Source organism: Ornithodoros turicata, chromosome 1, assembly GCF_037126465.1.
Source record: "Ornithodoros turicata isolate Travis chromosome 1, ASM3712646v1, whole genome shotgun sequence".
In the NCBI taxonomy this organism is placed as follows: Eukaryota; Metazoa; Arthropoda; class Arachnida; order Ixodida; family Argasidae; genus Ornithodoros; species Ornithodoros turicata.
In genome coordinates this window covers 185979452-185997158 of record NC_088201.1, presented here as the reverse complement: position 1 = coordinate 185997158, position 17707 = coordinate 185979452, and the positions used below count along the sequence as shown (strand labels likewise).

Genomic DNA, 17707 nt, shown 5'->3' with positions numbered 1-17707 from the left:
GATCTCTCAGTCCTGTCGTAAGCGCGCACGACTTTTCAGTGTGTCTTTGCCGTGTTACATTTTTACAGCTGCGAGCTCGGAGGCCGTATAGAGCACAGCTCGGATGGAGACGACGTGTTGAGGGAAGTGTCCTCCACAAACAACGAAGCCATGTACTTGAAGCGAGGTACGGAACGACAGGTGCACCTCACAAAACCACGTATCGCATAGGATATGAGAGGTTAGGATACTGTCTGAAGGGATAGGACACTGTACGGTGAAGCCCTATCACCACCACCACCACACTGTACAGTGTTTTCCAAAGGCGTTGTTTCAGATCGTGCAACTTTTCCTCTGCAAAATTACATAGCAGATATTATGATTGTGATGCATTGTGAATAAAATGCCTATGAATAACACTAAATAGTTGGCACACTATAGTCTTAGTTGCTCATGTGCCATAGAAATCCAATCATCATTATCATTATTATTATTATGATTGTCGGCACGAGCGCGTGTGGAACATTGCATACGCTGACTGAACAGTACACTACACCTGTTACGTGGGCGCTCGACAAAGGCAGTTCTTTTAAAATGAAGCAAGTCATCCTCGCTCTCGTATCGCTCTGCTTCTTCGGTGAGTTCTATGAAAGCTTTTCAATATCCATATTTTTTTTAATGTACTGGTGTTGCATCTTCACCTTCATCTGCAATCGCGAAATGTTCCTCTTATATAGAAGGGTTCCTCCTTTGTGAGTTTGTCCCCTCATGAGATGAAAATAACGCGTTTACTTCCTGATGATGAAGTCTGCATTCCGTGTGCCAACTGGCGCTATTGTGCAGAAACCCTGTGGTGTGTGAATTCTTAGCGCGTACCAAGTGCATCCGGGCAACGTGAATCTGCGTATATCGTTAGAATAGAACCGTTTCGTGTACGTCTGTGTAGCACCATATGATTCACTTGAGACAGCCTTGCTAAGCCTAATGGATGTTGAAGCTATCACCCTGTTAAAGGTATAAAAGCGTTAGTGGGTAAGACTAGGCCAGGTTCGAGAATTTCATCGGGCGGGGGCGCTAGGCGGTTTTGGCATCAGTTCGTGCGCTCGATCGTCGTTACCTCCTCAGTAAGATTGGCAGATCGTCTTGAAGAAAGCCCCAATAAGCCCACAGTGGACGTTCATTGAGTCCTCATCTCCATTGTTGTTTCGTTTCCTTGCCCACCAAGTGTTGGCTGAAGGTAGAATCTACGTTGCCTAATGTTGAGCAAAGTTGAATGTATAATTGTAACGCTGAATCAACGTTGTTTAAACTGTTTCTCGTCAATGAATAAGTAGCAAATATTTTCGTTGATTCTGCAATCTTCCCTCAACACATTCTCAAGGTTTGACAAAATTTAGAACTAAGTTACCGGATAATTTCGACGTGCTTGCAGACCTGCTGAATGTCTCAAACCAAATAGGAGTCAAGCGTGCCACAATTCCAGCTTGACTTGTGTATACGTACCTCACCTGCAGTCATGGAGCATCTGCTTCGGAGATCGACTATTAGACACCGTAAACGGGCAGGGCGAACTAAAAAAGTAAAGACAGAAAAAAGAAGGCGCTCCCCTCAGCATTGGCGAGACACATGACGTTGCCGACGATGCAGCCGAGGAGAACTGGGTATCTCACCCACGTGATTGCAAAGCTGTTTTGCGCTTCAGGATTACACCCGCACATGTTGTGTGAATGTGTGTCTTAGGGTTTTAATAGTATTTTCTAGAGATGGGATAACCGAATCTTCGAGTCCTACGGAGCAGAGGTGGGGAAATTACTTTTATTTTGTAATGCATTACCATTACTCATTACTTGTATAAAAAACTAGTGCATTACATTACTCATTACTTTTTGGTTGTTAGTAATGCATTAGTAATGCCATTACTTTAACGAAGTAATGTCATTACTTTGGCATTACATTTACGTTTTAGGGCATAAGCCTCAAAGATGCTATGCATAAGTTTTTTCCTTGCTTTTTTTGCTATAGGCAATAGCCACCCGAGTATCCCCAAATCCGTGCCACTAAATCCCCGCAGAAGCGAGTCCGATAGGCAAAAACTATAGATAACATTTATTGCAGATGATGCCTTTTCTAGCATTATGGAGCCGGCGGATGAAGCCCAGCCTACAGTTCTGTCCTGGCAGGAAAACTACCTCTGGCAGCACAAGAGAAACTAACACGGTACCATACCAAAAGAGCGAATCACCACAGCAATTGTTACGTGTTACCCTCATAGAGGTTATGTTTCTCTTTCATTGATTATCCTTTACTCCGAATGCGCACAGGAGAAAATCGGTGATATCATGTAGACATTTGTGACACACACCGCCGACTGTTGAACTCTTGCAGAATTCTCCAGGCTGCGCCTTTCTCTTTCCTTGTTGCCCTGTGCTCATTGTTAAAGGAGTACAGAGGGCCATCCAAAAAAAATTCAGATTAAGACATCTGATGAAAGTGTGTGTGTCATTATACTGAATAGCGCGAAACGTTTTGATGTGTGCAATTTGTTTCCCAGAAAAAAACTCGCATAAACGTAGCTCCGCGCCTTCACCCTTAACTCGCCACTCCAGCTATAACGAGGATGAGGAGGTATGATGGCACGTCACCGATGACGGCATAAGAAGACTCGTTCTGGTTTGCCGGTCAGTGGGGGTCAGCGCATTGTCCCTTTGCCGCCGTAAACCTGTTTTGCAAGTTTTCCCGGAGAATTGGGGATAGAAGGAGCGGCCGAAGCATTACCGAGCAAGGAGAAAGGCTTTATCAGAACCCCGAACAGCCGAGTAGCAGACGACAGCGGAGTAGCAGACAACCTTTCTCTAGGCCAATCAGCAAACGTTCTCCTTATAGCGTCAGCGCGAGGTTCCAGGCAGATCACAGGCTGGTACTGCTCTTCACCACCGTTGCGCACGGTAGCTTTTTGCGGCGTATTTTAAATTCAATTTCTGCGATAATTATGACTCTGTGGTGTTAATTACTTCGCATGAGGCATCTTACTGGCAAACTTAACAGTTTTATAGGAAGAAAACTGGGTGTTAAAAATGACTTCTGTGCTACTTTAAAGGTGGGTTGAAAAAAACCTGGATGCTCCCAATCTTCACGTGGCGCAATGAACATTCGACAAAAGTAATGAGTAATGCCACCCTGCATTACTCAGTCAAAATGTAATGCATTACCATTACTCATTACTTGCTGGCAAAATGTAATTCATTACCATTACTCATTACTCAAAAGTAATGCATTACCGGTAATGCATTACTTTGTAATGCATTACTCCCCACCTCTGCTACGGAGTGATTTTTGATTCGGGAATCCGAATCCGAGTGGCCTAGACTGCGAATCGAATCTGTTGAATCCACCAACAACAGTTGTGTGTTTCTTTCTTTCTTAAATTTTGCGCCTCAGGAGTCCACTGACTGGGCCAAGCCCGTGCAGAATGCGACAAAAGACTGACTGCTTCTGCGTTTTGATTGTACATGAATCGCCTCACAAGCAACTACACGAGGCTGTTATGCGTCTCATTCAGATTCTGAGTCAGAGCCACAATCTGCATTCTGTATGTCTGGAATATATGCGCACGGTCCGTGTCACAAAATTCAGCACAAAACCCGACATGGAAGCACAAACACACAACAAAACAACGCAATGTTATTTTTAATGATCATGATGGGAATTGATGTTATGACGCTGTAACACATAGAAAGGACAAATAGAAAGAAGGAAATCACTGAAAAGGAATTCGGGTTCGGGTCCTACAGCTGGCTAACCTTTTCAGTGACTCTCCTTCTCTTATCGTTCTTTGTAATTGTTTATAGGTCTAGCGCGAAGGTCGTTTATAGATTTCAGGTCGTTTAGATGTACAGCCCATTCACATATCACTCTTTCCATAACATGAACACAACGGTTCCAAAAGTGCATTGAACTAATCCAATCTGATTTAAGAAGTCAATACCATAGAATCCTGATTGTTCAAAATGTACTAGAGGGCAATGCAGGGCTTGCTACTTTTCCGCAATATGAAAGGTGAACGAACCTTAGACAATTAAAGCATTCTGGGCATGGCACTGCATCTCTACTGCTGATGAGTGTGCGCAACACGAGAAGCAAAAAAAAATATTTTCTAGGCAAATGCAGAGTACTGCTTTCTATTTCGAAGCGTACGAATATACTCGGTTACAATATTTCCAGACCTCATTGCGCCACAGTGCGAGAAAGAAAACATGGCGCAGATAATTTCTGAAGCTGACGCTGAATGTAATGCAAAGTACAGACAGCAATACGGACTGACTACTGGAAAACACACAGATTTGGTTTCCGATACGACAAGATGCTGGTAAGTGTTATCTCCCATTGAAACAAGGGCTCCGAAGCAGCCCCGTGCGTTTTACGGTGGGAGCTGTTATTTTTCAGAGCTATACTGCTAATCGCTTGATCCGCTCTGCAGTGCGCAAAACGACCGTGAAACGGATGAGGCCGAAACGGCTTGGCCGCGGCGGAGAGCAATACAAGCAAGTCCCCGCAGGCACTGTTGCAATACGGCCGCGTACCAACACGCGCCAAAAGAACACGGTAGCGCGTATGCGGCGTGGGACATTCTTGCCGCAGTGCGGAAGAAGCCGCCTCCGCGTCCCGCGTTACCTCGACCACGTGATTTTTAGCGGCATTCCGCGCGTCATCGCCCAGTCAGGTGGTCAACAGAGATTGTATCACGCTCTTTTCTTTCGGCCACCCACGCAGTCTGCAGTACGTTGACAGCGTCGTCAACGTCGAGTACCCACATCGTCTTGAGTACCCACATGCGGTAAGCGTGTACGCAAGCGACTGCCGCTTGCCGCGAGTTTGCATGCCGTCCCAGCTGTACTGTCTCCGCTCGCGGCTCTCCACAGCGAGAGCTTACGCTTCTGAGACCGTGTTCGACAAGCTGGCGAACGACAGCGAAGTCGAGCTATTGTTTGTAGCGAACGTTTCCGATCCTACATCTGAGCACTTGCGAAATCAACATCCCAGACGCAAGAAACGCAGGCTTCGGGTTCACTCGTTGTAGCGGTAGCGCATTCTTTTCTTGTGAACAATACTGAAGTAACTAAAATATTAGATTCCGAGCGATGTAAAAGACTGAAAGCAAAACATTCCACGACAATGTGACAACAGAGCAAGGCTTTGGATAAGCTCGTGCTCCTGCGCCTGGCTATATCGAATTATAGAAAAGTATTCACTATTCGTGCGTTTTCATATAAAATGTGCCGTCACGCCCAAAGCATACGTTTTTATGCATATTCATGTTATAAGCATAGTACCCTTTAAATCGGCTTCAAACCTGGGCGAAAATTGTTGTTCCATCGTCGGGTGTACCCTGTTACCCACTCTTAATAATAAAACTTTTGAAATCCACACTAAGGAATCCACCCTTCAAATTCCAATCCTTTCAAATCCAAGCTGTCAAAATAAATCACAATGGGTCTATGCAGTCCAGTGTTAAGCATCGTTTTACGTGAGAAAATCAGTGTTTAAGAGGGTCAAACTCCAGAATAACGAGTCTTTATGCAATTCTGTGTCGTATTCAGCATGTATCTCTCAATTATTCATTAATTTAATTAAGTTACAGGCGTAAATAACTATGCGCATGAATACTAGGAAAACAACGCTTCAGCGGTTCGGCCGTTCGGCTACCATTGAGGACGAGGCTATTTGAGAAAATGGAGTAACGACGGGGCCGTATGGTGTTGCGGGACGTGCTGCATAAAAAGGATAATCACTGCAAGCTCTAATAAAGCATATGTTTCTTCTGCCGGTTTCGTCAGGTATTTATTCTTCAGACGTGTAACGACTTGGTGTGCTAACGCGCGCGTGCAACTGATGAAAGAATTCATGGGTGAAGTGACATTGATGCAGTCGTAGCTGTTTTGGACAGGAAATCGGGTAGCGAAAAATGTCCAGGATGAGCAATATATAAAACGTACCGCAAAACTGCTGTGTCGACCATTTGTCACGACGGTAATCACGTAAACATCGTGTAAACGTCTCTTGCGTTCCTCGGCCTCAGCCTACGAAGAACCGCTAATGTTATGTTTGATAAGAGCCGCGAAAAGTGGTTCAGCAAGGTAAAACTGTGTCGGGAACACCGTCACATGAGGGAGGTGTTTAATTAAATCACAGTGAAAGATAGCAAATGACTGTTAGTGGTCATGTAGACAGCAGATGCCGTTCACCAACACATCAATGGATTGTATAAATAGTCTTCCTGTCAATGGACAACTGACATTTTCCTCCCGTCTATACTGAGCAATGTTGACACAGAGCTTGGTTTTTGGATGCCACAAAACACTTCTCGCCAAGATGGTGCACTGTGACTCATGGACTGTGACTCAATGGGGCATTTACAGCTCAGTGTCATTACCATCTGAGGCAAGTTGACTCTCTCAGATACTGTCACAGCAGTCCTGTAGAAGACCCAGAGTATATTCTGTGTCACTGTCCACACTACCAAGCTTTCTAAACTGCCATTTTCAGATAAAATTGCTTGGCTTATGGCTAAATCGAGCCCATGGATGCCTGATCTCAAAGCTCTTTTGGCAATTTTGGACTCTATGGGACATTATTTTCTTCCTCACACCACAAGCAGCTATGGTGTTGAGTATCGCCCCAGGCAATGAAACTCCCTGTCCATCTCAAAATAAAGTTATTCCAGCCAAAACCAGCCAGAGATGTAGCTTGACTCTCTTAAATATCACAGAAAAAAATTGTGTGCATTTTTTAGATGATGCGTATATCGAATGTAAATCATCATTATGTTTTCCTGAACAATGCGGCGCATTAAACTGTGCCGAAATATGAAGTTGTCCCTTACGAGCTTCCTTCTGACATCCACATATACATCATTTATGCGCTTTCCTTGCCTGGTGTTAGAGGGGAAGCACGGGTCTGCCATCCCAAAGGGTATGTAGAATGATAATAAATCTGGTGATGTGGTGAGAACTCAAGAACGGAGCACATTTGGGGTCAAGTTTGCAATAAATTTCTGACAAATTAGTATTCTTGAAGGAGCCCCAGATTATTTATGCCTGTAGCTGATTGTTTGTGATTAGCTTCACATAAAAATATCAAGCTGATCTATATTCATTGTTTAACCATGTGTTTGAGAATATCAAGCAAAATCTACTGCAAAAATCTACTTTTTTTCAGATAGTATATTCACATATAGGTCGTCTAAAAGAAATCTTCCCTTATTTGTATAACTAGTCCTCTCCTGCAACATATTGAAAATCTACAGGTTTATTTTTCTATAAAAAACATAAAAAAAATTGTCACCATAATGTGCTGCAGCTTGTTCGTCAGTTGAGGCCATCTAGGAAGCAAAAAAAAAATAAAAGATGCCTCTCTCCTGCGAAAATCGAAGCTCTGCTTTTCCATTGTGAGAACCTACAGGTGTATTTGTTCTTACGCAAGAAAATTGTTTCGTCAGCTCATTCATACCCCATCTGTATGTCGCTATAGAACCTTTTGAACAAATTCTGCATTCAACTGTTATGCCCAGTTCTACAGATTAATTGCAGTCACTGCTTCATAACAGCTTTGTTAACATTTATGATTGTTTTCACATACCTGAAGTCATCTGGAAAGTGAACAAATCTCATCATTTCAAGGGCATACCCTCTCCTATAGCATGTTCAGAATCTGCTGGCATGCGTTTTCTGTAGATCTTATAGCATCGGCTGACCATATTGGCTCGGATCATGTCAGAATGCAGCGTAACAGCTTTTGGAAACAATTTATTATGATCTCGTGTGCCCTTCAACCACAACAGAAAAAAAAGCCCACAGTCTTTCTTTCAGTGGAAATAGGTGTTTTTGCTGCATTAACAGAAGGTGACTCAAATTAATTGAACCTCCTTGTGGCCTGGGTGGAGCATGCCTCACTGTGCTTTATGTGTATTATGTTATTTCTTCTCCAACCGTATCTCTTTGGCAGTGAGCCACAACGTATGCAGTCTTCAAGCTTTCTTTCACCCGGAAGAACAGCTTACAGCTCTGCAGGCATCAGAATATCTGCACATAATAGGGGGCTGCAATCTAGCCCTATAGGTGCCAACGTTTTAAATGGTACTGCGAACACAGTCATAGTACCCTTTATCACGGCACAAAGGAATTATGTCAAAGTCATGCTTGTGGAGGCAAAGCCACGCTTGCCAAAGCCAAAGAGATGATGAGGATGATGATTAGGATTTTTAATGGCGCAAAGCCAATTTCAAAGAGGCAAAGTGATGCTTATGGAGGGTTTGATTATGCCCTGCTGCTCAGTGTATGGCTCCTGTTTTTAGCTGGAACAAACCAATAAACAAAAAATCTGAGGAAAGAAATATGCCACCTTCAGTTGCCATCGACCAAGCAAACTAAGTCAATTATGGTGGTTGTTATTCACTCTGCTATGTGATTGTTTTCATGTTAATTCACCTGTTTGGTACTGTGGTACCAGCTAGCTTCCTTGTAGCGTAACATATATGTGACCGCATGGAGAACAAAGATGACGAATTATCTAGTCTGGCTTAGGAGATCTCACACTGGCATAGCTGCTCAAAAAGAAAATGCATCATACATCATATAAGACGCAAATACCAGTATATTTTCAGCAAGCACTGGTTAATTTCTAGTAGGTGCGGTGCATATGGCGTGTCCATGGACTGATTTTTTTATTCTTAGAGAAATCATATTTTTGCAGTTATAAGAGATGACAACATGTTCTACACCCAAGTGGATGTGCTAATTAGGTCTAGTTTAATTATTGGAAATAGAAGGTTGGTGCAAATGCAACGTCGGTTTCCCTATGTGCCGCTATATAGTTTTCAAAAGTATGCTCGTGACCATTTAGTGCGAGGACATGGCCCCGAAATAATGGCTGTGTTAGAGTAAGTCTCGGAACGTTCTTCTTACCTTTTCACTTGAACGTGAGGAAGAAGCAACACTGCAGAACTGCAAGCAGCACATTTAATGTAATGTCGCGCAGGATGCAAGTTTTTGCAACGATTTCATATTTCAGCACAATATTTATAAGCTGTAAAAATAGGTGCAAGGGCACCACACAATGAAGTAACTGGTACTGTAAATTTTAGACCCCTTCTTGGCGTGGGTGCTTGGCATAAAGAGTGACCTGCTAAGAAACGTACTTCGGGATTTCTGAATGTGAAGATCATAGGAGAGAAAGGAAGGCAAAGAAATACAACAGAGGGTGCCATTCATTTCTCGCACTTCTGATTTCCGTTACTTATTGCGCTTGGTTTTCTTCAGTTCCGAGTTTTAATAACCAGAATTTGCACTGTATATCCACGTGAATAAAAAAGACGCAAAAATGTCTGAGAAAATTTCACGGTATTTAAGAAAATGGCATTCAAAAACCAGTGAAAACAAAGTGCTTGAAATATTATGTCTAGATACATCTTTTGCATGGCAAATCGTTGTCTAGGAAGGTGCGCGAATCAATGTGGATGTTCCTGAAATTAGAATCTTATTTCGTTAAACTTTGAGACTACCGTATGCTGGTTACAAAAAATTAGGGCACTTCTGCTGACTCAAGTTATTCATCCGAGAGAAAATATTTTTTTCTTGCAAACAAACAACCAATTTCTTCACATTCATATGCAGCTTATTTGCAGAAATGCATTTCGAGAGTCTGTCCAGTACGTGTTCCCTGAGTTTATCAGAACGCAGGCTCACAAGGAGGCAGGTTCCGATTTCACAATTCAACGGTTCTGAGGCAGGAACACACACAAACACATACAGACGGACAAACACAACACATCCACACGGTATCGGAATCAGGTTTTTTCGTCGATCGTCACTTTTCAACTCTACGAATTCACAACCAAGGCAGCTGCAGGAGAATGGCGATGTTCGCGACAATGTTCATAATATAGCAGATGTCCACCATATCTGGAACGAACGCCGGGAACTCATTTGGTGACACGACACGAATTCAAACTCCGACATACTCAAATTTGACAGGGGAGCAGTAGAACAAATCATTAACTGCAGTGTCAACAGAATCCTGATAGCCGGCGGAGAATACAGTAAACGATTCGTCCAGATTCGGTACTCCAGTTTCCAGCCCACCGCAAAAAGCCTCACCCTGCGGGGAACTATTTTGAGACGCGGGAGCCAAAAGCCTTCGCTGCTCTGAGGCTGTCGTGCCTGTCGACCAATCAGAGACTATTTATTTTTAAAGTTTGAATCTGAAGCGTTTGTATCACAAAAGTTGATTTTTACGGCTTTATCTTTACACCGTGGATTTTTTCGTGATTTATTTCGAGGAGTTTATTCTCGAAGTTTATTTTGCGAAGTGTAAACGAGAGTGATCCCCCATCGTCCACGTACGGAAGCAAATACAAGGTATCATTGGATTATAATGAAAAAACTACGCCACCTAGAATCATACGGTCAACGGCACTTGTTCTTACTTGGTTTTGCCACCTTCCTAATGTGAATGTCATGCATCGTAAGTCTAATTATGTAAACATTTGCGAAGAGAACTCGGAATATTGCCAAGTAAAGGTCATTGTCTTACCCCACCAATATGAAGAACGTGCCGAATTCACTCAAATTTGTGATAATTGACAGCGATATTCACGAACTATCTCCTCGAAAAAAAGAAGAAAAAAACGAAGCACCTGACCATAACGCGCTACGACTTCTTCGCAACGACTACGACTACGACGCAATCGCTGTCAGTCCGACGAAAGGAGGTTCCAAATCCAACCCACTCGGGCATCGCAGAAAGAGATGACAAATACATGGCTTATGGCGTCCTGCTTCCGCTGGGATCAGGTTTTCCCTCTCCCAATTTCATGCATCATTATTTTTGTAACGTAATGCAAAGTGGATCAGTTAGAATAAGTTGAATTGAATTAGCACATCAAGCAGCTCTCGCGCGTCTCTAAAATAGTGCGTTTCTGGCCGTCATGTTGGGAGGCCCTTAAGCGCAGTGTGTGCCCATAACAAACTATGGGAGGCAACGGAGATTGTGAATATTTATTGCGCTGCAGGCGTTGATCGTTGTTTGTCATCACACAATGTTGTAAGGTGCCAGTATACTGATTTATCCTACCAGTGTTTCACGGGTGTCCTGCCGTTCGATTCTTTTGCCGTTTGTTTTGCATTCTGAAACTAGACCGTCCCTGCAGTGCAGCGCTGGGGATTGTACTACAGCTCGTTTCCCAACCAATATTTCAACAAGAAACGATGTGAGGTTAACAACAACCATGTATGTAATATCAAGTTCTGCGTTCTGGACAAAAATTGTACCACAGAGAACTGTCCGGGAAAAGATGTACTCGCATGGCAGAAAGAGATCGCTCTGTAGAATCACAGCCGTTTTAGCCGTGGATGGGTTTAGTATGGTTTATAGAACAGAAAGTGTCTTTTAGTGAACGACAGCGGTGCTTTGCCTCGCAAATATGGACACACCGAAGTAGGTAAAATAATTACTTCACGCAATAAGATCACGCTCGTTAGGACAGTTGATCAGGTAGTGATGTAAGCTTAATCAATTAAGTTACTTAAAACTGGTAACACCTCCATGAGACACAGGACTTATCTCTTTTTGAAGTACAGCCCTTCTATGTTTGTTTGTTTCTTCCTTCATTTGTCCTGATTATTTGCAGGCGCGGTTGTGCCAAACTGAATGTCCTTCTCGAGTACTCACATGCTTTTGTTGAATACAACTGGAGATTGAGCAAAGCTGCTCGGGGACGGGGGCCTGTTATCCAGTGCTGACTATGTCATGCTTGTTGTGTGGAACACGTTCTCTGCACATCTGAAACTCCAATCAGTATCATCGTCATCTAAAAGGGAGCGTCGTAGCACCGTTGTGAGACCAGACACACTTTCTGAAGATCTTCTATGGCACCTTCCGCAGTTTGCACAATTTTGTTCAGCATCGATGCCTCTCATAGGAACCACTTTGCATTACCTGTGACTCCCATCTTACATTTTGATGTGCAAGGGCCCTACACTTGCACTACACACGTATGGTCTGCAAATTGCAACAGGGCGATTTGGAGCTTGAAACAGTTGTGATTTTGTCATTTTGGCCGTCGTGTACCCCGTCTGTGAAACGTAAACAAAGACTTCTAACACGATATGCGTTTGTAAAGATCACTGATCATGAGTAAAGAGTATACAAGTTTATTCAACATTTTATATCATACATTATATTATTCAACATTTACATCAAGTTTATACAACATCAAGTTTATTCAAGTTCAACATTTATTTCTTGCACTTGTGTTTCAAGATACAATGAACGTGCGGGAAGGTCGCAAAAGACTACATTTATTGTTTTGTGACCTTGCTACAATGACAATATATATTTTAGGAATGACAATGGACAGGTACACTCTCTAAATTTGTAGCACTCAATTTTAGATTGGAATGAGCAATGAATAGCAACTTCCCTCCTGATATTTTCTCATATATGCTGAATTTTAAATTTAATGGTATCAAATATGTGATAATATAATAATATATATAAGAATAATAATAATATTATATAAGAGTATAATATGTGATAAATGAATGTGATCAACAGTAGATGTAAACAACACCAGTAGCCAGAGAAGCTCATTCTCAAGAAATAATTTTCTTCTGATAGCATATATGTGCCTGCCTATCAACTGAAACAATTATCACAGTTCCCTGACAAGTTATAATTTCTGAGAGTGTACTGTAGAGGCGGCTTAGATCTACAACAGTTAATACAAGGTATTATATACTGTGAATACATTTAAAAATCCCATGTGACACACATGCTTTTACTTTCTGGAGGTGCTGTGGTAATCAAAGTTCGTGGGCACTACGCAGGTTCTGCACGCATTTCTTCAGTATGTCGAGGCAGCTGTGAAGTAACCTGTATTGATGATGATTATTCCAATTTTTATGGTGCATCGGCAACAAAGGTCATAATACATCAGAACATTGGTTTGGATGCAACTAGTTAAAAATGAATATCTTGTTTAAGAAATGCATTGGACAAATGTTAAAACGTCAGTTTAAAACAGGGTTTACAATCCCTGTATCTTCTCAAAATTGAAAAGATTAAAAACTACTCTAAAAAGAATATGGTTAACTCTTCTAAAAAGGATTATAATTATTATATTGCTGGGTGAAGGAGCCTAAGATGTATAAGGTGTCCCAGTAAACCATATATGTCTCAGAAACGTCCACACGATATCCCACTTGGGATTTTGGGATATCCCAGGGACTAGGCTGAATAGCCCGTTGACGTCTCTGGGACAGACAGAGGACCCGTATTTCTTCTACATTTGCTGATCCAGGGAAGGTTCCAGGGATGTCTCTCAGGGATATTTGGACATATAGAGGACATATACAGGACGTATTATTATTATTGTATTTTGTAGCTTTTTTTGCAATTTTTACTTATTCCACGGAAAATACTACTCTGCAACAGAGAACATCGTATCAACCAACTCTTGTTTATTGAACACAAACCAAGTACAGTGATGTTACATGCACTGTAAGAAACGCTCTTTCTAATAGTACAAAATATGATATTACAACATAAATAGGCTAATTATTAACAATATAGGGTGACACGGATAAGACGCATAATAAGACAATAATGGTCATAATAATAATAATCACGTGATTGCTACGCCACTTCGCAACCGTCATCCCTGAAAGATAACCAATAACATAGTTAATTTCATCTATTGGGATAGCAGCTCAAACACTGCCATAAATAGGCGTAAAGAACAGACCTCTGCAAAACAAATGGAAGACAGTGACTTATGGCAGTTTCTCTTGCAGTATAGATGGTTACATGCGGAAGCAGCCTAATCACTGGCAGACCCAAGCGACGTCTTCCGGTTTATGCCTGGCTCTTCAGTGTTGTAGAGACACCAGTAACTTTACACATGTATGAGGCTATCCATGGTTGTGTGTGGATACTGTAAAACAGTCATGTTTTATTAATCTAGACTCATATCGCGTCCATGTGACATTTAAGAAAGATAAGCGGTCATGCAAAAACAAGGAACTTTGAAAAACAGTGCAGTCAAACGTGAAAACATAACTGCTATCCTTTATATGAAAGACAACTGTAGCTGAGCCAAGCTTATCTACTAGCAGGCTGCGCATAGTTAATAGAATTTGCTTCACCATTGCTATCATCATCCCGAATCAAATCCTGAATCGAAGACATGTGAAGAATTGGACTTGCACTTTGTACCTGTACACAGACACAATCTCACACAGTTCCGCCGTTCGCATGAATTCGTCAGTGATACGCAACAGACTCCGCAGGTAAAGCAAACTACAGCTGTTTACTCAGATATAAAGCTGTCATTGCTCCACACCTCTACCACATGTGATTGTTGAAAAAAACAACAACGCACAAATCTTAAGTGAGGCAAAAGGAAGAACGAACTCACCTTAACTGCAAAGCCGGAGAACAAAGGAACGCTAGCTCTCGCACACCACGGCAATCGTTGTTATGCACAACGCAGTTGTTCGACGTACTAGCCAATACTGCCTCGATGCTCCCGAGATTCCAGTACAAAATACGCATGATGCTGAGGTTCATATGTCATATCCTACCGAACCGCTACGACGACGGACCTCGCCTGTTTGAAACGGCGGTTGGAGAATGTCGATGGCGATGAGGCATACGTCGTTACGCTTTGGCTCGCGCTTGTTGGGAACTTCATTCTTGTTATATCCCTCAACATACGTGACCGATCATTATAATTCCCGTGGAAAAGGTAAAATATGTTTTTTTTCTCTCTTTTGTTTATTGACTATGGTGCGATACGTGATGAGTCGTTACAAATATGATTAGAAAAGGTATGGATATAAGGGTATAAAATCAATATTATTATTATGAGGAAAGAGTAGGATAAGTACCACATCAAACAGGCCTTCCTCTACATGCGAACGGCACAGGAACAAATTGGGTGCGCAGTATGTTGAGTAAAGACGCAACGACTTTTCCGTTCGTGATAAAAGTTGACAATATGTTGAAGGTACAATGTAGAACCCACGCAAATATTTGCTGCGTAAATCTTTAGTTGAGTGGCTCTTGGAAAATCAACGTTGTTCTTTGTTCACAATCCACCATTGACCAGGTACAGTTGAAATAGCGTTGATTCAGCACTATCTATCTACATACAACACTGCTCAACATCAGTCAACATTAGACAACGTGCATTCTACGTTACACCAACAGTCGGTGTTGACTAGCAGCTTATTCTGTGAGAGCTTTTTTATTTGTCCGGTTGTACATGTCTGAAGTGTGAAGTGATTTATTTAAGGATAGTTTATAACCTTTTTATGCAAAAAATTAAATTGCCACGTCTGAGAATGCTGGAAATGGCTGTTATCGACACAATAAATCCTTGTAAGGTAAAGAAATGTCATTGTTGTGATATTCGTAGTATATCCACAGAATATTCACTGGGGATACTTGTGACGTCTCCTGGTGTATATACAGCGGACGTTGTGAGGATACGCGTGACATCTGTGACGTGTGAGACCAATTTGGGAGGTCTGTGGGATATTGATGATTTGCTGGGGTGTTTCTGACGTGAACGTTTCTGACGTGATAAGAAAACGTACAAAATTGAGAAAGGCTAACCACAGTGCGTGAACTGGGGTGGTTCCTTCCTGTAAACTAGAAACTCGTGGATGAGGAACATGATACTTACCTGTACACTCAGTCTCATTACTCTTCATAGACGATCCTCTGGGTAGTCCCATGAGGAAGTCTGTATTGAGAGACCACGTTTGCCTTACAAACTGCTACAAATAGCACGATACCCTACAAATTATTATCGCAACAACCTGACGATATAGCTCAGACACAAAGGCGGTATTCAAGTCGTGCCACACCACCGTTACGTAGGATTCTTTGTCACAAATCAAACCAAGACACAAAACAATACCAATACATGAAAAAGGGTGATTATCTTGGTCTCATTATGACGTAATACCGAACGTGTGCGCGAAGGTAATTCAAAGAAATGAATGTGCACTTGCTTCCGTAGAGAGCACCGTGTACCATGCTAGCAATGCATGCAGAAGAGCGCTCGAGTGTTCGCACATATATTGATGACAACACTACCAGTGTAGTGTCACACGTTCTCACAAGCGTATTATGAACTCAAAATGCATTTGTCGCCGGGTAAAATACAAGTGTGTTCGATAAAACCCCGGAAGAGCGATCAACCAACCTGCATCCAGTGCTCGTTTTGGGCAAAAAAAAAAAAAAAAAAAAAAAAAAAACTTCATAATTGTCAACTAAATATACAGAATGGACACCTATTTATTCCGTGATAAATAATGACTCACTTGTATAAATTTAGGCCCTGTATCCTTGCCAGTACGGTTGGTACGACCGTAATTTCAACAAGTTGCCATAATCGCTGCGGCGGCTGTTGTGGGTACAGTAAAATGGCGGCCGGTTTCTTCACGCTCGCGCTCCCTATCCGCGATCCAGCCTTTTAGAATCGACATCAGTGGCGGTTCTAGGACAATCGTCTTCTTCTAATCTTTGTTCTTTATCCTTTTTTTTTAAATATACCACAAGAAGGTGTACAGCGCGATGACCCTTGTTAGGCCTCTTGTCCTTTTAACAGTGGTAAAATACTGATGTTAAATCAAGGAAAAAAAATAGCCGGAGCTCTTTGGCTGCACGTATAGCATATGTTGGTAACTCAAACGTCGCCATGCCAGTACTGGACAGGTCGTTAAACTGAACTGGATATTACTGTTACTGGATGTTACTGTTACTGAACTGGATGTTAAATCAGGTCGGCATAATGAATTTGGTTGGTATATCTTCATTACTTTTCACCGTACCGATGTGCAGTGTATGACTAAGTACTGGGGTTTTACATATGTTTGCATTTAGGTGGATTGGTGAAACACGTTGCAGTTGTGTTGTATGCGTACTGTGTATTTCTTACCCGCAAGATTTATGGTTCCGCGGCACTACAACCATCACCAAATAACTGAATTCGTTTTTATACTATCTTTTCCAGCATGTTGACTTACGGCAAGGACTGCGTTCCCTTACGACTCAGAGAAAAACGATGCGATCAACTGATCTTTACACATTTTAAGGAAATGAGGAGCAAGCAAATAGTGGCGGAATGTGCATCATTGAACTTCAACTGTGAGTACATCGGTAGCCAGATTGCTGGGCGCATAATGTGACCTTCATATACCGCCTTCATGATGTCGGCGATGAAGATATCCACATTTTAGAATCAGTGTCACTTAACACCAGCAGTCTACTTCATGCGAAAAAAGTAAAGAAAGATATTCAGGAAAGATATTAGAGAGATTTTGGATCTTGAATAAGGGACCTTAGGATCTGCGATTGGATAGAAAAAAAAAAATCGATAAGCCTTAAAGGAGGTACGAATTCCTATCTGCAGCTATTTAGTTACGGGTGTACTAAGTGAAATACAGTTCTTCTACACATCGTAATTCTATATACAAGTTCTTGTTCAATACTTCATAACGGGTGCAGCGTTAATACAAAAACGTTCTTTTTTCTGATAGAGGCGACTAGACGTACCGCCATCACGATACCTCTATCCCTTGCTACGTATTTGAAGGATTGTAGCATCCAATCAGACGCAAACGCAGATGTAAACACAACGTCGTCTGCTCTACTCTGTCGGAGA

General features: G+C 42.0%; 1 protein-coding gene across 1 annotated transcript in view; it reads left to right on the top strand.

The window, feature by feature from the left end:
- Positions 1–502: 502 nt before the first annotated feature.
- LOC135374067 (uncharacterized) overlaps positions 503–17707 on the top strand; it is a 249900-nt gene continuing 232695 nt past the window's right edge. Inside the window, exons 1-3 of the mRNA XM_064607070.1 lie at positions 503–616; positions 4201–4345; positions 17057–17190. Coding sequence (XP_064463140.1) covers positions 574–616; positions 4201–4345; positions 17057–17190 — 322 coding nt within the window. The 5' untranslated portion in view covers positions 503–573. The remainder of the gene's footprint in view (positions 617–4200; positions 4346–17056; positions 17191–17707) is intronic.